The sequence below is a fragment of the Oncorhynchus mykiss genome, chromosome 12 (genome assembly GCF_013265735.2).
Source record: "Oncorhynchus mykiss isolate Arlee chromosome 12, USDA_OmykA_1.1, whole genome shotgun sequence".
In the NCBI taxonomy this organism is placed as follows: domain Eukaryota; kingdom Metazoa; phylum Chordata; class Actinopteri; order Salmoniformes; family Salmonidae; genus Oncorhynchus; species Oncorhynchus mykiss.
The window spans coordinates 12,321,723-12,345,558 of NC_048576.1; the positions used below are offsets into that span (position 1 = coordinate 12,321,723).

At 41.3% G+C, this 23,836-nt stretch overlaps 1 protein-coding gene across 1 annotated transcript in view; it reads left to right on the top strand.

Annotated features, from left to right (window-relative positions):
* dbh (dopamine beta-hydroxylase (dopamine beta-monooxygenase)) overlaps positions 1 to 23,836 on the top strand; it is a 49,814-nt gene that overhangs the window by 13,062 nt on the left and 12,916 nt on the right. The window contains exons 3-10 of the mRNA XM_036936939.1: positions 5,278 to 5,535; positions 6,981 to 7,157; positions 11,311 to 11,413; positions 11,970 to 12,136; positions 12,951 to 13,094; positions 14,031 to 14,069; positions 15,311 to 15,370; positions 20,172 to 20,299. Of these exons, the coding sequence (XP_036792834.1) occupies positions 5,278 to 5,535; positions 6,981 to 7,157; positions 11,311 to 11,413; positions 11,970 to 12,136; positions 12,951 to 13,094; positions 14,031 to 14,069; positions 15,311 to 15,370; positions 20,172 to 20,299 (1,076 nt within the window). The remainder of the gene's footprint in view (positions 1 to 5,277; positions 5,536 to 6,980; positions 7,158 to 11,310; positions 11,414 to 11,969; positions 12,137 to 12,950; positions 13,095 to 14,030; positions 14,070 to 15,310; positions 15,371 to 20,171; positions 20,300 to 23,836) is intronic.

The following is a 23,836-nucleotide window of genomic DNA, read 5'->3' on the forward strand; positions in this document are numbered from 1 at the left end:
CTTTCATACACTGAAATTACCCTTGCCTAACGTAAGGCGATCGTTCTCCTGTTTATTATGAGTACAGCGACTGCAATTAGAAGGCATCATGTTAATGTTACTACTTAGCTTTGGCTGTTGGAGGTCCTGACGAACCACGTCCAGATAAAGTGTCCGGAGTGAAAAAGTTGAATGAAAAAAAAAGTTGAGTGAGGGAAAAACTAAAAATATAAATGATAATTAAAATGTAAATCCGTAAAGTTGTCAGGTAGCAAAGTAAGGTTGGCAACAAAACGCACAGCAACACGTAAATAAGTATAGCAGGTGAAAAGAGAGACAGATAGAGAACAGTATAGCAGGTGAAAAGAGAGACAGATAGAGAACAGTATAGCAGTTGAAAAGAGAGACAGATAGAGAACAGTATAGCAGGTGAAAAGAGAGAGACAGATAGAGAACAGTATAGCAGGTGAAAAGAGAGACAGATAGAGAACAGTATAGCAGGTGAAAAGAGAGACAGATAGAGAACAGTATAGCAGGTGAAAAGAGAGACAGATAGAGAACAGTATAGCAGGTGAAAAGAGAGAGACAGATAGAGAACAGTATAGCAGGTGAAAAGAGAGACAGATAGAGAACAGTATAGCAGGTGAAAAGAGAGTCAGATAGAGAACAGTATAGCAGGTGAAAAGAGAGACAGATAGAGAACAGTATAGCAGGTGAAAAGAGAGACAGATAGAGAACAGTATAGCAGGTGAAAAGAGAGAGACAGATAGAGAACAGTATAGCAGGTGAAAAGAGAGCCAGATAGAGAACAGTATAGCAGGTGAAAAGAGAGACAGATAGAGAACAGTATAGCAGGTGAAAAGAGAGACAGATAGTGAACAGTATGGCAGGTGAAAAGAGAGACAGATAGAGAACAGTATAGCAGGTGAAAAGAGAGACAGATAGTGAACAGTATGGCAGGTGAAAAGAGAGACAGATAGAGAACAGTATAGCAGGTGAAAAGAGAGACAGATAGAGAACAGTATAGCAGGTGAAAAGAGAGTCAGATAGAGAACAGTATAGCAGGTGAAAAGAGAGACAGATAGTGAACAGTATGGCAGGTGAAAAGAGAGACAGATAGAGAACAGTATAGCAGGTGAAAAGAGAGACAGATAGTGAACAGTATGGCAGGTGAAAAGAGAGTCAGATAGAGAACAGTATAGCAGGTGAAAAGAGAGACAGATAGTGAACAGTATGGCAGGTGAAAAGAGAGACAGATAGAGAACAGTATAGCAGGTGAAAAGAGAGACAGATAGAGAACAGTATAGCAGGTGAAAAGAGAGACAGATAGAGAACAGTATAGCAGGTGAAAAGAGAGTCAGATAGAGAACAGTATAGCAGGTGAAAAGAGAGACAGATAGTGAACAGTATGGCAGGTGAAAAGAGAGACAGATAGAGAACAGTATAGCAGGTGAAAAGAGAGACAGATAGAGAACAGTATAGCAGTTGAAAAGAGAGACAGATAGAGAACAGTATAGCAGGTGAAAAGAGAGACAGATAGAGAACAGTATAGCAGGTGAAAAGAGAGACAGATAGAGAACAGTATAGCAGTTGAAAAGAGAGACAGATAGAGAACAGTATAGCAGGTGAAAAGAGAGACAGATAGAGAACAGTATAGCAGGTGAAAAGAGAGACAGATAGAGAACAGTATAGCAGGTGAAAAGAGAGACAGATAGAGAACAGTATAGCAGTTGAAAAGAGAGACAGATAGAGAACAGTATAGCAGGTGAAAAGAGAGACAGATAGAGAACAGTATAGCAGGTGAAAAGAGAGACAGATAGAGAACAGTATAGCAGGTGAAAAGAGAGAGACAGATAGAGAACAGTATAGCAGGTGAAAAGAGAGACAGATAGAGAACAGTATAGCAGTTGAAAAGAGAGACAGATAGAGAACAGTATAGCAGGTGAAAAGAGAGACAGATAGAGAACAGTATAGCAGGTGAAAAGAGAGACAGATAGAGAACAGTATAGCAGGTGAAAAGAGAGACAGATAGAGAACAGTATAGCAGTTGAAAAGAGAGAGACAGAGAGAGAGACAGAGAGAGACCGAGAGAAAGAGAGAGAGAGACAGAGAGAGAGAGACAGAGAGAGAGAGACAGAGAGACAGACAGAGAGAGGACAGTATATCAGATGAAAAGAGAGAGACAGAGAGAGGACAGTATAGCAGGTGAAAAGAGAGAGACAGAGAGAGAGACAGAGAGAGACAGAGAGAGGCCAGTATAGCAGGTGAAAAGAGAGAGACAGAGAGAGGACAGTATAGCAGGTGAAAAGAGAGAGACAGAGAGAGAGACAGAGAGAGGACAGTATAGCAGGTGAAAAGAGAGAGACAGAGAGAGAAAGAGAGAGGACAGTTTGGCAGGTGAAAAGAGAGAGACAGAGAGAGACAGTATAGTAGGTGAAAAGAGAGAGACAGAGAGAGAGACAGAGAGACAGAGAGAGGACAGTGTAGCAGGTGAAAAGCGAGAGAGAAAGAGAGAGAGACAGAGAGAGGACAGTATAGCAGGTGAAAAGAGAGAGACAGAGAGACAGAGAGAGAGACAGAGAGAGACAGAGAGAGACAGAGACAGAGACAGAGAGAGACATAGAGAGAGACAGAAAGAGACAGAGAGAGACAGAGAGAGACAGAGAGAGGACAGTATAACAGGTGAAAAGAGAGAGAGAGAGAGGACAGTATAGCAGGTGAAAAGAGAGAGACAGAGAGACAGAGAGAGAGACAGAGAGAGACAGAGAGAGGACAGTATAGCAGGTGAAAAGAGAGAGACAGAGAGGACAGTATAGCAGGTGAAAAGAGAGAGACAGAGAGAGACAGAGAGAGACAGAGAGAGAGACAGAGTGAGACAGAGAGAGGACAGTATAGCAGGTGAAAAGAGAGAGACAGAGAGAGACAGAGAGAGGACAGTATAGCAGGTGAAAAGAGAGAGAGAGAGAGAGAGACAGAGAGAGAGACAGAGAGAGGACAGTATAGCAGGTGAAAAGAGAGAGACAGAGAGAGACAGAGAGAGGACAGTATAGCAGGTGAAAAGAGAGACACAGAGAGAGGACAGTGTAGCAAGTGAAAAGAGAGAGACAGAGAGAGGACACTATAGCAGTATAGTAGGTGAAAAGAGAGAGACAGAGAGAGAGACAGAGAGACAGAGAGAGGACAGTGTAGCAGGTGAAAAGAGAGAGAGAGAGAGAGACAGAGAGAGGACAGTATAGCAGGTGAAAAGAGAGAGACAGAGAGACAGAGAGAGAGACAGAGAGAGACAGAGAGAGGACAGTATAGCAGGTGAAAAGAGAGAGACAGAGAGAGAAAGAGAGAGGACAGTATAGCAGGTGAAAAGAGAGAGACAGAGAGAGACAGTATAGTAGGTGAAAAGAGAGAGACAGAGAGAGAGACAGAGAGACAGAGAGAGGACAGTGTAGCAGGTGAAAAGAGAGAGAGAGAGAGAGACAGAGAGAGGACAGTATAGCAGGTGAAAAGAGAGAGACAGAGAGACAGAGAGAGAGACAGAGAGTAACAGAGAGAGGACAGCATAGCAGGTGAAAAAAGAGAGACAGAGAGAGACAGAGAGAGGACAGTATAGCAGGTGAAAAGAGAGAGACAGAGAGACAGAGAGAGAGACAGAGAGCGACAGAGAGAGACAGAGACAGAGACAGAGAGAGACAGAGAGAGAGACAGAAAGAGACAGAGAGAGACAGAGAGAGACAGAGAGAGGACAGTATAACAGGTGAAAAGAGAGAGACAGAGAGAGGACAGTATAGCAGGTGAAAAGAGAGAGACAGAGAAAGAGACAGAGAGAGACAGAGAGAGGACAGTATAGCAGGTGAAAAGAGAGAGATAGAGAGGACAGTATAGCAGGTGAAAAGAGAGAGACAGAGAGAGACAGAGAGAGACAGAGAGAGAGACAGAGTGAGACAGAGAGAGGACAGTATAGCAGGTGAAAAGAGAGAGACAGAGAGAGAGACAGAGAGAGGACAGTATAGCAGGTGAAAAGAGAGAGAGAGAGAGAGACAGAGAGAGAGACAGAGAGAGGACAGTATAGCAGGTGAAAAGAGAGAGACAGAGAGAGGACAGTATAGCAGGTGAAAAGAGAGACACAGAGAGAGGACAGTATAGCAAGTGAAAAGAGAGAGACAGAGAGAGGACACTATAGCAGTATAGTAGGTGAAAAGAGAGAGACAAAGAGAGAGACAGAGAGACAGAGAGAGGACAGTGTAGCAGGTGAAAAGAGAGAGAGAGAGAGAGACAGAGAGAGGACAGTATAGCAGGTGAAAAGAGAGAGACAGAGAGACAGAGAGAGAGACAGAGAGAGACAGAGAGAGGACAGTATAGCAGGTGAAAAGAGAGAGACAGAGAGAGACAGTATGGTAGGTGAAAAGAGAGAGACAGAGAGAGAGACAGAGAGACAGAGAGGACAGTGTAGCAGGTGAAAAGAGAGAGAGAGAGAGAGACAGAGAGAGGACAGTATAGCAGGTGAAAAGAGAGAGACAGAGAGACAGAGAGAGAGACAGAGAGAGACAGAGAGAGGACAGCATAGCAGGTGAAAAAAGAGAGACAGAGAGAGACAGAGAGAGGACAGTATAGCAGGTGAAAAGAGAGAGACAGAGAGACAGAGAGAGAGACAGAGAGAGACAGAGAGAGACAGAGACAGAGACAGAGAGAGACAGAGAGAGAGACAGAAAGAGACAGAGAGAGACAGAGAGAGACAGAGAGAGGACAGTATAACAGGTGAAAAGAGAGAGACAGAGAGAGGACAGTATAGCAGGTGAAAAGAGAGAGACAGAGAGACAAAGAGAGAGACAGAGAGAGACAGAGAGAGGACAGTATAGCAGGTGAAAAGAGAGAGACAGAGAGGACAGTATAGCAGGTGAAAAGAGAGAGACAGAGAGAGACAGAGAGAGACAGAGAGAGAGACAGAGTGAGACAGAGAGAGGACAGTATAGCAGGTGAAAAGAGAGAGACAGAGAGAGAGACAGAGAGAGGACAGTATAGCAGGTGAAAAGAGAGAGAGAGAGAGAGACAGAGAGAGAGACAGAGAGAGGACAGTATAGCAGGTGAAAAGAGAGAGACAGAGAGAGACAGAGAGAGGACAGTATAGCAGGTGAAAAGAGAGACACAGAGAGAGGACAGTATAGCAAGTGAAAAGAGAGAGACAGAGAGAGGACACTATAGCAGGTGAAAACAGAGAGACAGAGAGAGACAGAGAGAGGACAGTATAGCAGGTGAAAAGCGGTAAAGAGAGGAATAATAAAGACGGTGCTTGGTTCTGATTGGCAGGAGGGTACTGTTCACCTGATCTACGGAGTGTTGGATCAGCCAATCCGCTCGCTCCAGCAGCTCAACCTGTCCCAGATTGAGACGGGAGTGCAGAGGGCCCTCCTGCTGCGCCCAGACACCCCACCCCCCTCCCTGCCCCGAGACGTACAAACCCTGGAGGTCCGGACCCCCGACATCACCATCCCCACCCAGGAGACCACCTACTGGTGCCACATCTTCCAACTGACACCCAACATGCCCAAGAACCACATTGTCATGGTAAACCGCTAAACCTAGTCCTTTTCAATTATGGAACCAGAATTAGAATGACATTTCGTTATTCCATAGAATTAGAATGACATTTAGTTATTTCATAGAATTAGAATGACATTTAGTTATTCCATAGAATTAGAATGCCATTTAGTTATTCCATAGAATTAGAATGACATTTAGTTATTCCATAGAATTAGAATGACATTTAGTTATTCCATAGAATTAGAATGACATTTAGTTATTCCATAGAATTAGAATGACATTTAGTAGCTCCATAAAATTAGAATGACATTTAGAAACTCCATAGAATTAGAATGACATTCAGTAATTCCATAGAATTAGAATGACATTTAGTAGCTCCATAGAATTAGAATGACATTTAGTTATTCCATAGAATTAGAATGACATTTAGTTATTCCATAGAATTAGAATGACATTTAGTAGCTCCATAGAATTAGAATGACATTTAGTTATTCCATAGAATTAGAATGACATTTAGTAGCTCCATAGAATTAGAATGACATTTAGTAGCTCCATAGAACTAGAATGACATTTAGTAATTCCATAGAATTAGAATGACATTTAGTAGCTCCATAGAATTAGAATTACGTTTAGTAGCTCCATAGAATTAGAATGACATTTAGTTATTCCATAGAATTAGAATGACATTTAGTAGCTCCATAGAATTAGAATGACATTTAGTAGCTCCATAGAATTAGAATGACATTTAGTAGCTCCATAGAATTAGAATGACATTTAGTTATTCCATAGAATTAGAATGACATTTAGTTATTCCATAGAATTAGAATGACATTGAGTAATTCCATAGAATTAGAATGACATTTAGTTATTCCATAGAATTAGAATGACATTTAGTTATTCCATACAATTAGAATGACATTTAGTTATTCCATAGAATTAGAATGACATTGAGTAATTCCATACATTTAGAATGAAATTTAGTTATTCCATAGAATTAGAATGACATTTAGTTATTCCATAGAATTAGAATGACATTCAGTAGCTCCATAGAATTAGAATGACATTTAGTTATTCCATACAATTAGAATGACATTTAGTAATTCCATAGAATTAGAATGACATTTAGTTATTCCATAGAATTAGAATGACATTTAGTTATTCTATTAGGATTATTCTCAGTAATTATATTTCTATGGATGGAACCATCGAGTCCAATTCCATCAAACCCTGGTCCCTAGGCATTCGATATAGACTTGGATAAGTGTATGAATGTAATCAACATGACAATATCCCTCCCATCCTTATTGCTTAGCCCTACCCAATCCTTGGGAATGGCAATGAGTTTGAAAATCACAACAGTAGAGTCAATACCAATCAATCTCCACCTCTTCTTTCCTCCTCCTCCTCCTCCTCCTCCTCCTCCTCCTCCTCCTCCTCCTCCTCCTCCATCTTCATCACCCCCACCCCAGTATGAGTCGGTGGTAACCCCTGGTAACGAGGCCATAGTGCACCACATGGAAGTGTTTGAGTGTTCTCCTGAGATGAGTACAGTCCCACAGTACAGCGGGTCCTGTGACTCCAAGATGAAGCCCGCCAGCCTCAACTATTGTCGCCATGTTCTGGCGGCCTGGGCTATGGGGGCTAAGGTAATACACACACAGACACCAGAACTGGGTTCAAATAGTATTCCCTTTTTTTCAAGTGCTTACAGTGCCTTCAGAAAGTATTCACACCCCTTGACCTTTTCTACATTTTGTTGTGTTACAGCCTGAATTTAAAAAATATTAAATGTAGATTGTTTTGTTGTCTCTGGCCTAAACACAATACTCTATACTGTCAAACTGGAATGATGTTCTGAGAAATGTTTACAAATTAATTAAAAATGAAAAGCTGAAATGTCTTGGGTCAATAAGTATTCAACCCCTTTGTTATGGCAAGCTTAAAAAATGTTCTGGAGTAAAAATGTGCTTAACAAGTCACATAATAAGTTGCATGGACAATAATAGTGTTTCACATTATTTTTTCATGACTACCTCATCTCTGTACCCCACACATACAATTATCTGTAAGGTCCCTCAGTCATGCAGTGAATTTCAAACACAGATTCAACCACAAAGACCAGGGAGGTTTTCCAATGCCTCGCAAAGAAGGGCTCCTATTGGTAGATGGGTAAACTATAAAATAAAAAAATGCAGACATTGAATATCCCTTTGAGCACGGTGAAGTTATTAATTACACTTTGGATATTGTATCAATGTACACAGTCACTACACAGATACAGGCGCCCTTCTTAACTCAGCAGCCGGAGAGACAGGAAACCGCTCAGGGATTTCACTATGAGAACAATGGTGACTTTAAAACAGTTAGAGTTTAATGGCTGTGATAGGAGAAAACTGAGGATGGATCAGCATGTTAAACACTATTATTGCACAGAGAGTGAGTCCATGCAACTTATTATGTGACTTTAACTTACTCCTGAACTTATGTAGGCTTGTTATAACAAAGGAGTTGAATAGACTCAAGACATTCCAGCTTTAATATTATGGGGTATTGTGTGTAGGCTGTAACACAACAAAATGTGGAAAAAGTCAAGGGGCGTGAATACTGTCTGAAGGCACTATAGGCACACTGACACTTTGAGGGCATAATTGGTTAACATAGTAAAATCCTGAACAGTAAGAGCCTGCTGTTCAATTCTTTCCATATTGAACACAGACATTTCAACCAGGTAAGTCACAGTAGTAGAGAGGCAGGGTGGTAAAGTCTGAGAGACTAGAGATCCACAGAAACAGAGACAAACGGAGGAAAAAACTCAGAGAAACCATGAAAGCGTCAGAGAATGTTACTAGGAAAATACCTATCTCTGAATAATGTCATGTCTGGTTCAATAGAAGTATGTTTTGATGAGAGCAGGGAAGCAGTCTCTAGAGGAGCTGGTGCATGGTGGTGAAACGAGAGGAGAGGAGCGTGTGTGTGTGTGTTTGTATGTGCCTCTGTACATTGGTGTGTGTGTGCATGTGTCAGTTTGTGAATATCTGTCTGTGTGTGTGTGTGTGTGTGTGTGTGTGTGTGTGTGTGTGTGTGTGTGTGTGTGTGTGTGTGTGTGTGTGTGTGTGTCTGTGAGTGTGGGAATCTGTGTGAGTGTGAGTGTGGGAATCTGTGTGAGTGTGTGTGTGTGTGAGTGAGTGAGTGAGTGAGTGAGTGAATGAGTGAGTGAGTGAGTGAGTGAGTGAGTGAGTGAGTGAGTGTGTGTGTGTGTGTGTGTGTGTGTGTGTGTCAGAGTGAGTGAGTGAGTGTGTGTGTGTGTGTGTGTGTGTACGTGATAGTGTGCGAGAGTGTGTGTGAGTGTGTGTGTGTGTGTGTGTGTGTGTGTGTGTGTGTGTGTGTGTGTGTGTGTGTGTGTTTGTGTGTGTGTTCATGTAGGTGGTGGTGATGCTCTGGGATGTGTGAGGCAGAGGAAGACACATCTTACTGGATAAGAATCACATCACAGCCAGAGAACTGGTGCCTAGTGCCAAGCCTCTGAGCCCTCCCATTGGATTAGCAGACGGCGAAAACAAAACAGAAATCATGTGTTCTGCTGAGTGGCGAGGGTAGAAGCAGAGCTGGAGAGATGAGATTAGCTAGGAAATATACAGGCCTGTTCAGATTTAGCACATTCTGGATCCCACACACATCTAAAGGGAAATCTGGCATTATAAAAGAAGGGAGGCGAAAGAAGAGGAGGAAGGCGAGAAAAAGAAAGAGAGAGGGAAGAGAGAGATAGGGGAGAGTGTGGAGGAGGAGGAGGACGATGAGGAGGAAGAGAAAGACCAGTTATGTAAAATAGTCCTAGGGATGCTGCCAGGCCGGGGGAGAGAAACGATTCACAAGCTCTCCTCTCCTCTCCGGAATGCTAATAAGATTGATATGAAAATAAGTTTTTATCTCCAAAAGTATTTTTGTTTAATCGTCTATCTCTTTTATGAACAGATCCTCAGAACACGTTAGGGGAACATATACCATAGAGATGTATAGTGATGAATGTAGAAGATAGAAATAGAGACAAACAGACTCGGTGCTGTTTTAGTCTTCTCTGGATCAATAAGAGCTATTTCCTTCCTGCGTTGGCTGAAACTCCTACTTTTATGGTGGATGATTCACATGTCCAAAAAATTATATGTTCAATGATAAAATAACATGATGTTCAATGATAAATAACATGATGTTAAATGATAAAATAATGTGATGTTCAATGATAAATAACATGATGTTCAATGAGAAAAATAACATGATGTTCAATGATAAAATAACATGATGTTCAATGATAAATAACATGATGTTCAATGATAAAAAATAACACGATGTTCAATGATAAAATAACATGATGTTCAATGATAAAATAACATGATGTTCAATGATAAAATAACGTGATGTTAAATGATAAAATAATGTGATGTTCTATGATAAAATAACGTGATGTTAAATGATAAAATAACATGATGTTCAATGATAAAATAACACGATGTTCAATGATAAAATAACGTGATGTTCGATGATAAAATGACATGATGTTCAATGATAAAATAACACGATGTTCAATGATAAAATAACGTGATGTTCAATGATAAAATAACATGATGTTCAATGATAAAATAACATGATGTTCAATGATAAAATAACACAATGTTCAATGATAAAATAACGTGATGTTCAATGATAAAATAACATGATGTTCAATGATAAAATAACATGATGTTCAATGATAAAATAACATGATGTTCAATGATAAAATAGCACGATGTTCAATGATAAAATAACGTGATGTTCAATGATAAAATAACGTGATGTTCAATGATAAAATAACACGATGTTCAATGATAAAATAACGTGATGTTCAATGATAAAATAACACGATGTTCAATGATAAAATAACGTGATGTTAAATGATAAAATAATGTGATGTTCTATGATAAAATAACGTGATGTTAAATGATAAAATAACATGATGTTCAATGATAAAATAACACGATGTTCAATGATAAAATAACGTGATGTTCAATGATAAAATAACACGATGTTCAATGATAAAATAACGTGATGTTAAATGATAAAATAATGTGATGTTCTATGATAAAATAACACGATGTTCAATGATAAAATAACGTGATGTTAAATGATAAAATAATGTGATGTTCTATGATAAAATAACATGATGTGGAATGATAAACAAAATATGTTAAATGATAAAAAATAACATGATGTTAAATTGTAAAAATAATGTGACGTTCACAATGATAAAAATAAATGTGATGTTCAATTCTAAAAATAACGTGATGTTCAATGATAAAATAACGTAATGTTCAATGACAAAAATAACGTGATGTTCAATGATAAGATAACGTAATGTTCAATGACAAAAATAATGTGATGTTCAATTATAAAACTAATGTGATGTTCCCAATGATAAAAATAATGTGATGTTCAATTCTAAAAATAACGTGATGTTCAATGATAAAATAACGTAATGTTCAATGACAAAAATAACGTGATGTTCAATGATAAGATAACGTAATGTTCAATGACAAAAATAATGTGATGTTCAATTATAAAACTAATGTGATGTTCCCAATGATAAAAATAATGTGATGTTCAATGATAAAAATAATGTGATGTTCAATGATAAAAATAATGTGATGTTCAATGATAAAAAATAATGTGATGTTCAATGTTAAAAAGAGTGTGATGTTAAATGATAAAAATAACGCAATGTTCAATGATAGAAAGAATGCATCTGTGTGTGTGTGTGTGCATGTGTAGTCTTTCTACTACCCAACTGATGCAGGGCTGCCTCTAGGAGGACCAGCGTCTTCCAGGTTTCTTCGACTAGAGGTGCACTACCACAACCCACTCCTCATATCAGGTAAAACGACCTACCCATCACAGAGTTATATACTATTCAACCCCTAAGAACCTTAGAGCTTGGTTATTATATTACCACCCCTCAGCAATGTAGTACAGCTCATTTTATTTTCTACCTGGTGGTAAATTGATCAATTACTCTAATCACTGATTGTCAACAGTCCACCCACTAGGTGTTCCCTGATTGGAGGCAGAGAATGAAAACCAGAAGTACCAGTTGATTAGCTCTGCTCTATAGTCTCCCAATATCTCCCCTGCTTCTTCCATCTTCCTTCTACTCAACACCCGTCTTCATCTCTCCCCTCCCTACGTCATCCATCACTCCCTCTACCCCTTCTTCCTAAACCCCATCCTTCTCTCAAATTTGATCTCCTCCCCCACTACTCCTCTTCCCTCCCTTCCTACACCACTTCTATCTCCCCTCCCCCTTTCCTTCCCCCTCTACCCCCTTCTTCCCCCACTTACCTCCCTTCAGTCCCGCCCCCTCCCTCTACCTCTCCTCCTTCCTGTCTCCCCTCCTCTCTGACAGGTTCTGGTTGTGCTGTGTCCCCATGCAGGTCGTAAGGACAACTCTGGGGTGCGTCTCTACCACACCTCCAGCTTAAGGAGGTACGACGCGGGCATCATGGAGCTTGGGCTGGTCTACACCCCGGTCATGGCCATACCACCCAGAGAACAGAACTTCCATCTCACAGGATTCTGCACGTCCAAGTGTACACAAACTGTTAGTACAATATCTTTCTAACATAAATCCTCAGAAAACGTGCACACAGACTGTTGGTACAATATCCTTCTAACATAAATCCTTAGAAAACGTGCTCACAGACTGTTGGTAGGCTACAATATCCCTCAGGGATGTCTACTGTAGATACAGGACTGAAACCACTCCTGGACCTTCTATAACAATGGAACATTTTGGTAGCTGGTAACATTTTACTCAAAACCCCCAGGTAAAAGCATTAAGATGTGGTTGTAATGCATTGTAATACTTGTCATGAGCATAAATGACCCCCTTAGTCTTATTGTAATCAGATACTATTTCTACTTACATGGCCAGAACTACAGTATCTCAGTACAAATGGAACTGACAGGAGTTAGAATATCATAATGGTGTAAGGGTTGTCGTCGGTGGAAGAAGGATCAGACCAAAGCGCAGCGTGGTAAGTGTTCATGATGATTTTAATAAAAGAAAGCACTGAACACTGAATCAAAACAATAAACAATGACGTGAATATACAAAACCGAAACAGTACCGTGTGGCCCAAACACTCACACGGAAACAAACACCCACAAACCAAAAGTGAAACCCAGGCTACCTAAGTATGATTCTCAATCAGAGACAACTAACGACACCTGCCTCTGATTGAGAACCATACTAGGCCGAACACAAAAACCAACATAGAAAAAAAACATAGACTGCCCACCCCAACTCACACCCTGACCATACTAAAACAAATAATAAAATAACAGAACTATGGTCAGAACGTGACAAATGGACCTTTCTTAACATGTCCAATTCCTCTCATGACCTCCACCAGGCCCTTCCTTCAGGGGGGATCAACATCTTTGCGTCCCAGCTGCACACCCACTTGGCTGGGAGAGGGGTGAGGACGGTTCTGGTGAGGGGTGGAAGAGAGGTGAAGGTGGTACAGGAGGATAAGCATTTCAGCACCCACTATCAGGTAACCCCTCTGGGTACATCAGGTATGCACCAACAAATACACAAGCGCACACAGAGCTCTCTCTCTCTCTCTCTCTCTCTCTCTCTCAAGGTACTACTAAATTCTCCAAGGTTCATATCCTTTCTCCTACTGACCTGTATTCATATCCTTTCTCTAACTGGCCTGTATTCATATCCTTTCTCTAACTGACCTGTATTCATATCCTTTCTCTAACTGGCCTGTATTCATATCCTTTCTCTAACTGGCCTGTATTCATATCCTTTCTCTAACTGACCTGTATTCATATCCTTTCTCTAACTGACCTGTATTCATATCCTTTCTCTAACAGACCTGTATTCAAACCATTTTATTTGTAGATGTTATCGCAGGTGCCGCGAAAGGCTTGTGTTTCTAGCTCCAACAGTGTAGTAATACCTAGCAATACAAAAGAAGTGTCGTGTAAGACTTTCTATTGAGACTCTCTCTGCATGTATTACAACTATTTTCCTCGTATCTTCTAACCTCCTGCCTGTACAACACTCTTCCTTGTAACCAGCTCATAGCTTCTGATTAGTCTAGATACAAGACAACTTTAAGCAACATCAAAACAAGAAATCACAGCCAGATCAGTGTGTTTTATAAAAAATAAATAAAGAGAGTTACACTCTGTATATACAAGCTGCCAGTAATTTATTGGGTAAAACACCACCAATGTTTCAGCATCACAGTGACTTCTTCAGGATGAAGGTGGATTGTTGGTGTTTGACCAATTCAATTACTGGGAGTTTATACTGTATAGAGTGAGAGCGAATCTCTTGATTATTATTTTTTATAGCCTACAGTTTACTCGCCGTTGGTCAGCACCTCTACTAACTTTTCTTGGCTCATGTTTTTCACTGGATCATTGTGTTTTGAAAGCAATTCAATCGATGAGAATGTTGTTGTCTCCTCCTGCAGATAATCAGAATGCTGAGGAAGATGGTGACAGTGCTGCCTGTAAGTATGCTCCTCTTTCTACTGTCACAGCTGTCTCAGCAGGTGGGATAAGATACCACACAGTACGGTGGGTTTTGTCTCTGGAATAAGATCCAGTAAAGGGAACGGGGGCAGTGAGAGAAAGAAGGAAGAGAAGATGACTGAGGGCGAAACAAGACGAAAACAACAGAGATGATACACAGTACTACTACAGCTACTGTCTGTCTCTGCTCTGCTGCAGAACAACAGAGATGATACACAGTACTACTACAGCAACAGTCTGTCTCTGCTCTGTTGCAGAACAACAGAGATGATACACAGTACTACTACAAATACAGTCTGTCTCTGCTCTTCTGCAGAACAACAGAGATGATACACAGTACTACTACAGCAACAGTCTGTCTCTGCTCTGCTGCAGAACAACAGAGATGATACACAGTACTACTACAAATACAGTCTGTCTCTGCTCTTCTGCAGAACAACAGAGATGATACACAGTACTACTACAAATACAGTCTATCTCTGCTCTTCTGCAGAACAACAGAGATGATACACAGTACTACTACAAATACAGTCTGTCTCTGCTCTGCTGCAGAACAACAGAGATGATACACAGTACTACTACAGCTACTGTCTGTCTCTGCTCTGCTGCAGAACAACAGACATGATACACAGTACTACTACAGCTACAGTCTGTCTCTGCTCTTCTGCAGAACAACAGAGATGATACACAGTACTACTACAAATACAGTCTGTCTCTGCTCTGCTGCAGAACAACAGAGATGATACACAGTACTACTACAGCTACTGTCTGTCTCTGCTCTGCTGCGGAACAACAGACATGATACACAGTACTACTACAGCTACAGTCTGTCTCTGCTCTTCTGCAGATCAACAGAGATGATACACAGTACTGCTACAGCTACAGTCTGTCTCTGCTCTGCTGCAGAACAACAGACATGATACACAGTACTACTACAACTACAGTCAGTCTCTGCTCTTCTGCAGATCAACAGAGATGATACACAGTACTACTACAGCTACAGTCTGCCTCTGCTCTTCTGCAGATCAACAGAGATGATACACAGTACTACTACAGCTACAGTCTGCCTCTGCTCTTCTGCAGATCAACAGAGATAATACGCAGTACTACTACAGCTACAGTCTGTCTCTGCTCTTCTGCAGATCAACAGAGATGATACACAGTACTACTACAACTACTGCAGAACATTGCCTGATTTGAGTGTGTGTGTCCCCAACAGGGGGACGTCCTCTTGACAAAGTGTACATACAACACAGAGGACAGGAGCCAGCCTACGGTGGTGAGTATGTTTGGTTTTCACTACAAGTGCAGCCCTGAAATGTAGCAAATGGTTATGCAGACCGCAAACATGCACACATGCACTTGAAGACGAGTCTAGACTGACTGATCTACAAATCACCTTCATAAATAACTCAATACTATTTGTAGAATAGTAAGTCAGTTAATCACGATCTACCCATGATACATAATGATACATAACGGTTTCGTTGCTCTTCACAGCAGTGGCTGTGTTCGAAGCATCTATCCAGTAACTTTAGCCAACCAGCTTAATGTGTTTAATGTGGGTATATCCTCCTACCACAGACAGACAGGGCTCAGAGCGGCTCTACTGCCCTGCCCAGATCTCAGTAATCTGGGGTCAGACACAGTGAGAAGGAGGCTCTGGGCTGGAGGATGATGATGATGATGATGCTCTCTCCTCCTCTCCTCTGATGCTGAGAGCAGTGGACAGAAGTGGACACACACACTCACTCTCACGCACGTACAATTGCACGAACAGACACACGCACAAATATAAACACACATACTCACACACTGTCCTCAGTGATTCTGGGGTTACGATAAGGGCAAGGAGGAAATTCTGGGGAATTGAGAAAGTTTCTCTTTCCTCCAGAGGTTGCAATATAGTGAGGAGATTGTTACAGAGAGAGATACTTTGGATCATCTGCAATCAGATTGCATTGAGCCACAAAGTCTGAATGAACATCTGTCTGTTTTGGTAAATACATTTTTCCTTTGTTGATATGGATGGATGGATGTACAGAGGATGAATGTGTAAGTAGAGATACTGGGGTGCAAAGGAGCAAAATAAATAAATAAATACATTATGGGGATGAGGTAGATTGGATGGGCTATTTACAGATGAGCTGTGCACAGGTGCAGTGATATGTGAGCTGCTCTGACAGCTGGTGCTTAAAGCTAGTGAGGGAGGTAAGGGTCTTCAGCTTCAGAGATTTTTGCAGTTTGTTCCAGTCATTGGCAGCAGAGACCTGGAAGGAGACCGGCCAAAGGAGGAATTGGCTTTGGGGGTGACCAGTGAAATACACCTGCTGGAGCGTGTGCTACGGGTGGGTGCTGCTATGGTGACCAGTGAGCTGAGATAAGGCGGGGCTTTACCTAGCAGAGACTTGTAGATGACCTGGAGCCAGTGGGTTTGGCGACGAGTATGAAGTGGTGGCCAGCCAATGACAGCGTACAGGTCGCAGTGGTGGGGCTTTGGTGACAAAACGGATGGCACTGTGATAAACTGCATCCAATTTGTTGAGTAGAGTGTTGGAGGCTATTTTATAGATGACATCGCCGAAGTCGAGGATCGGTAGGATGGTCAGTTTGGCTGCATGAGTGAAGAAGGGTTTGTTGTGAAATAGGAAGCCGATTCTAGATTTAATTTTGGATTCGAGATATATATGTATACAGTGCCTTGCGAAAGTATTCGGCCCCCTTGAACTTTGCGACCTTTTGCCACATTTCAGGCTTCAAACATAAAGATATAAAACTGTATTTTTTTGTGAAGAATCAACAACAAGTGGGACACAATCATGCATGAAGTGGAACGACATTTATTGGATATTTCAAACTTTTTTAACAAATCAAAAACTGAAAAATTGGGCCCCCCAAAATTATTCAGCCCCCTTAAGTTAATACTTTGTAGCGCCACCTTTTGCTGCGATTACAGCTGTAAGTCGCTTGGGGTATGTCTCTATCAGTTTTGCACATCGAGAGACTGACATTTTTTCCCATTCCTCCTTGCAAAACAGCTCGAGCTCAGTGAGGTTGGATGGAGAGCATTTGTGAACAGCAGTTTTCAGTTCTTTCCACAGATTCTCGATTGGATTCAGGTCTGGACTTTGACTTGGCCATTCTAACACCTGGATATGTTTATTTTTGAACCATTCCATTGTAGATTTTGCTTTATGTTTTGGATCATTGTCTTGTTGGAAGACAAATCTCCGTCCCAGTCTCAGGTCTTTTGCAGACTCCATCAGGTTTTCTTCCAGAATGGTCCTGTATTTGGCTCCATCCATCTTCCCATCAATTTTAACCATCTTCCCTGTCCCTGCTGAAGAAAATCAGGCCCAAACCATGATGCTGCCACCACCATGTTTGACAGTGGGGATGGTGTATTGCTTTTACGCCAAACATAACGTTTTGCATTGTTGCCAAAAAGTTCAATTTTGGTTTCATCTGACCAGAGCACCTTCTTCCACATGTTTGGTGTGTCTCCCAGGTGGCTTGTGGCAAACTTTAAACGACACTTTTTATGGATATCTTTAAGAAATGGCTTTCTTCTTGCCACTCTTCCATAAAGGCCAGATTTGTGCAATATACGACTGATTGTTGTCCTATGGACAGAGTCTCCCACCTCAGCTGTAGATCTCTGCAGTTCATCCAGAGTGATCATGGGCCTCTTGGCTGCATCTCTGATCAGTCTTCTCCTTGTATGAGCTGAAAGTTTAGAGGGACGGCCAGGTCTTGGTAGATTTGCAGTGGTCTGATACTCCTTCCATTTCAATATTATCGCTTGCACAGTGCTCCTTGGGATGTTTAAAGCTTGGGAAATCTTTTTGTATCCAAATCCGGCTTTAAACTTCTTCACAACAGTATCTCGGACCTGCCTGGTGTGTTCCTTGTTCTTCATGATGCTCTCTGCGCTTTTAACGGACCTCTGAGACTATCACAGTGCAGGTGCATTTATACGGAGACTTGATTACACACAGGTGGATTGTATTTATCATCATTAGTCATTTAGGTCAACATTGGATCATTCAGAGATCCTCACTGAACTTCTGGAGAGAGTTTGCTGCACTGAAAGTAAAAGGGCTGAATAATTTTGCACGCCCAATTTTTCAGTTTTTGATTTGTTAAAAAAGTTTGAAAGATCCAATAAATGTCGTTCCACTTCATGATTGTGTCCCACTTGTTGTTGATTCTTCACAAAAAAATACAGTTTTATATCTTTATGTTTGAAGCCTGAAATGTGGCAAAAGGTCGCAAAGTTCAAGGGGGCCGAATACTTTCGCAAGGCACTGTATGTATGGGGAGGGGTCTGGAATGTATATGTATGGGGAGGGGTCTGGAATGTATAGGAGGGGTCTGGAATGTATATGTATGGGGAGGGGTCCAGAATGTATGGGAGGGGTCTGGAATGTATATGTATGGGGAGGGGTCTGGAATGTATGGGCGGGGTCTGGAATGTATATGTATGGGGAAGGGTCTGGAATGTATGGGAGGGGTCTGGAATGTATATGTATGGGGAGGGGTCTGGAATGTATATGTATGGGGAGGGTCTGGAATGTATAGGAAAGAGTCTAGAATGTATGGGAGGGGTCTGGAATGTATATGTATGGGGAGGGGTCTGGAATGCATGGGAGGAGTCTGAAATGTATGTGTATGGGGAGGGGTCCAGAATGTATGGGAGGGGTCTGGAATGTATATGTATAGGGAGGGGTCTGGAATGCATGGGAGGAGTCTGAAATGGGGATTGGTCTGGAATGTATGGGAGGGGTCTGGAATGTATATGTATGGGGAGGGGTCTGGAATGTATATGTATGGGGAGGGGTCTGGAATGTATGGGAGGGGTCTGGAATGTATATGTATGGGGATTGGTCTGGAATGTATGGGAGGGTTCTGGAATGTATATGTATGGGGAGGGGTCTGGAATGTATATGTATGGGGAGGGGTCTGGAATGTATATGTATGGGGATTGGTCTGGAATGTATGGGAGGGTTCTGGAATGTAAATATATGGGGAGGGGTCTGGAATGTATGGGAGGAATCTAGAATGTATGAGAGGAATCTTGACTGATGATCATACTCTTGCTTGAATAACCTGTGTAGTCGCTACTACTGACAGTATTGATATTATTGACACGTTTGATTGACATAATGAGCGGGACACTCCCCTGGGAGGATATATAGGTGCCTCCCACCCTTTTTCTACTCAAAGCTCTGAAGAAAACGATTGATGCGGAAATGTAAGCTGATTGTTTTCTTGTCCTGTCAATAAATCTATCAGATTTACCCAGCAACGGAGAGCTGCTTTTTCTTTATTTTCCTGGATAGTCACCAGTTGAAGTATCCTGGGGTAAGGAATGATAGTCAGCAGTTGAAGTATCCTGGGGTAAGGAATGATAGTCACCAGTTGAAGTATACTGGGGTAAGGAATGATAGTCAGCATATGAAGTATCCTGGGGTAAGGAATGATAGTCACCAGTTGAAGTATCCTGGGGTAAGGAATGATAGTCACCAGTTGAAGTATCCTGGGGTAAGGAATGATAGTCACCAGTTGAAGTATCCTGGGGTAAGGAATGATAGTCACCAGTTGAAGTATCCTGGGGTAAGGAATGATAGTCAGCAGTTGAAGTATCCTGGGGTAAGGAATGATAGTCAGCAGATGAAGTATCCTGGGGTAAGGAATGATAGTCAGCAGATGAAGTATACTGGGGTAAGGATGTTTTTTTGAACTCACACACTGTCGTCAGTGATGCCTGAACTAGCTGTTTCTGGGGTTATGATGAAGGCATGGAGCTAAACCCAGGAACCTGACTCCTCCCCCTCTCTCTCTCTCTCTCTCTCTCTCTCTCTCTCTCTCTCTCTCTCTCTCTCTGTCTCTCTCTGTCTCTCTCTCTGTCTCTCTCTCTGTCTCTCTCTCCCCCTCTCTCTCTCTCTCTCTCTCTCTCTCTCTTTCTCTATCTCTCTCTCCCTTCCTCTCCCTCCCTCTCTCTCCCTGTCTTTCTCTCCCCCTGTTTCCCCCTCTCTCCTTATCTTTTGCTCTGTCGCTCTCTCCTCATTTTAATCCAGGGAGGCTTTGGGATCATGGAGGAGATGTGTGTGAACTATGTACACTACTACCCCAGAACTCAACTAGAACTCTGTAAGAGTAACATTGACCCTGGATACCTGCAGAAGTACTTCAGCTTCATCAACAGGTAATATACAGAACATGGGCACCACAGAAGGCTGGTAAAGGGGATATGACAGCTCATAATAATGTCTGGAACGGAGTGAATGAAATGGCATGTGTTTGATACGATTCCCTGATGTTTTTGATACCATTCCATTAATTCTGCTCCAGCCATGAGCCCATCCTCCCAAATTAAGGTGCCACAAACCTCCTGTGATGGGCACACCAACTTGGGGGAGTGGGCGGGCACGTGCGCACACACACACACACACACACACACACACACACACACACACACACACACACACACACACACACAGTACTGTAGCTTCATCGGCAGGTAACACACACACAGGATAGCTTCATTTCCAGGTAACACCCATCCTCTTTATTAAGAAGAGCTGGCTGTCATCTTTAACCAAACACACACTGCATCTTCATTTCTGTTTTTTGCTGACTCAGCTACCATTAGAAAATCAATCTCTGGAGAACAATCAATATTCTCCTCATCAAACAGCTGTTATTGTTCAGCAGATGAAATCCACTCACACAGACTTCACACGAACCAGCAGAAGAAAACTGCTCATTCCATTCCTTATATAAAACAATCACCAACACAAGGTCGAGAGGTGTGACAACTATGTCACATAAAACTCAAAGAGTTTGGGAACAGATTTGTGATGTCCCAATACCATGGCATCGTGTTTATGAACTGATATACAACAACAGCAATGTACGCATCAAAATGTCCTATTCAATTTAAACAAAATTTATAAATTATCGTCACAAAACAATAAAAACATCTATCCATGGGGCATTGAACAGTCAGACTGTGCAGACTGCCACGAGAAAACAGAATGAATGGATCATTTCTCTTGGTACTGTCCTTCGGTGGTTATGAAGTCATAATGTCTGTGTTCAGATGGACCTACAAGCAGTATTGTTAGGAGATCTGAAAATCCACAATCAAAAGGAAATATGATTATGCTCTTAGGTAAAGTATGTATTTTCAGGGAAATCTCAATAGAAATGGTACGGAATAGAGAGGTTTGTGACCCTCGTAAGACATCACAGTAAAATAGAGGGATGTATTGCAAAAGGAAAGAGTAAATGGGTAAAGATGGGTTAGTCTGTAGACATCTGAGGGTTGGAATTAAGATTAGAGTGATTGGTTGATTGGCCAATATAATTGGAATCCAGTACGATTAGGATATAAACTATATACAGTCCCTTCAGAAAGTATTCAGACCCCTTGACCTTTTCCAAAGTTTGTTACGTTATAGCCTTTTTCTAAAATGGATTTAAAAAAATGTATCCTCACCAATCTACACACAATACCCCATAATGACAAAGCTAAAACAGTGTTTAGAAATGTTGGCAAAATTATTACACATAAAAACATAAAAACCTTATTTACATAAGTATTCAGACCCTTTGCTATGAGACTCGAAATTGAGCTCAGGTGCATCCTGTTTCTATTGATAATCTTTGAGATGTTTCTAACACTGGATTGGAGTCCACGTGTGGTAAATTCAATTGATTGGACATGATTTGGAAAGGCTCACACCTGTCCATATAAGGTCCCACAGTTGGCAGTGCATGTCAGAGCAAAAACCAAGCTATGAGGTCAAATGAATTGTCCGTAGAGCTCCAAGACAGGATTATGTCGAGGCACAGATTTGGGGAATGGTACCAAAAAATGCCTGCAGCATTGAAGGTCCCCAAGAACACAGTGGCCTCCATCATTCTTAAATGGAAGAAGTTTGGAACTACCAAGACTCTTCCTAGAGCTTGATCAGGGAGGTGACCAAGAACCCGATGGTCACTCTGACAGATGTCTAGTGTTCCTCTGTGGAGATGGGAGAACATTCCAGAAGGACAACCATCTCAGCAGCACTCTACCAATCAGGCCTTTAGGTAGTGTGGCCAGACTGAAGCCGCTCCTCAGTAAAAGGCACATGACAGCCCGCTTGAAGTTTGCCAAAAGGCACCGAAAGACTCTCAAACCATGAGAAACAGATGGCCTGATGAAACCAAAATGAAACTCTTTGGCCTGAATGCCAAGCATCACGTCTGGAGGATACCTGGCACCATCCCTACGGTGAAGCATGGTGGTGGCAGCGTCATGCTGTGGGGATGTTTTTCAGGGGCAGGCACTGGGAGACTAGTTAGTATCGAGGGAAAGATGAACAGAGCAAAGTACAGAGAGATTCTGCTGCTTTTGCAACAGCTAATGGGGATCCTTCTAAAATACCAAATACCAAACATGATTGAACATTTCTGGTGAGACCTGAAAATAGCTGTGCAGCAATGTGCACCCATCCAACCTGACAAAGCCTTAGAGGATCTGCAGAGAAGAATGGGAGAAACTCCCCAAATACAGGTGTGCCAAGCTTGTAGCGTCATACCCAAGAGGACTTGAGGCTGTAATTGCTGTTCAAGGCTGCTTCAACAAAGTACTGAGTAAAGGGTCTGAATAGTTATGTAAATGTTATATTTCTGTTTTTCATTTTTAAGAAATTAGCAAACATTTATAAAAACCTGTTTTTGCTTTGGCATTATGGGGTATTGTGTGTAGATTGATGAGCATTTAAAAAAAAATCAATTTTAGAATAAGGCTGTAATGTAACAAAATGTGGAAACGTCAAGGGGTCTGAATACTTCCGAAGGCACTGTATACACTTATTCCACATTTTGTTGTGATACAGCCTGAATTAAACAAAACATCTCACCCGTCTACACACAATACCCCATAATGAAAAAGTTAAAACATGGTTTTAGACATTGTATTGAAAATGAAATACAGAAATATCTCATTTACATAAGTATTCACACTGAGTCAATTTATGTTAGAATCAGCTTTGGCAGTGATTACAGCTGTGAGTCTTTCTGGGTAGGTCTCTAATCTGGATTGTACAATATTTGCACATTATTCTTTCAAAATTCTTCAAGCTCTGTCAAATTGGTTGTTGATCATTGCTAGACAGCCATTTTCAAGTCTTGCCATAGATTTTCAGGCCGATTTATGTCAAAACTGTAACTAGGCCACTCAGGAACATTTAAAGTCATCTTGGTAAGCAACTCCAGTTTATACTTTGCCTTGTGTTTTAGCTTATTGTCCTGCGGAAAGGTAAATTTGTCTCCCAGTGTCTGTGATTTTGCCTATGCTTTTTTTACCTTAAAAAATTTGCTTGTCCTTGTCGATGAAAAGCATACCCATAACATGATACAGCCACCACCATGCTTTGTATTCAGGACATAAAGTTAATTTCTTTGCTACATTTTTTGCAGTTTTACTTTAGTGCCTTATTGCCAAAAGGATGCGTAATTATCTTTTTTTTATTCACTTCTCGACTGACGGATCTTACAGATAATTGTATGTGGGGTACAAAGAATTAGTGAATTTTTACTCCTGAACTTAAATAGGCTTGCCCTAAAAAAGGGGTTGAATACTTATTGAATCAAGATATTTCAGTTTCGTGCTCAGTTATTTGTAATTCATTTCTAAAAATGAAAAACTTATTTCAAAATTCCACTTTGAAATAAGGGTTATTGTGTGTAG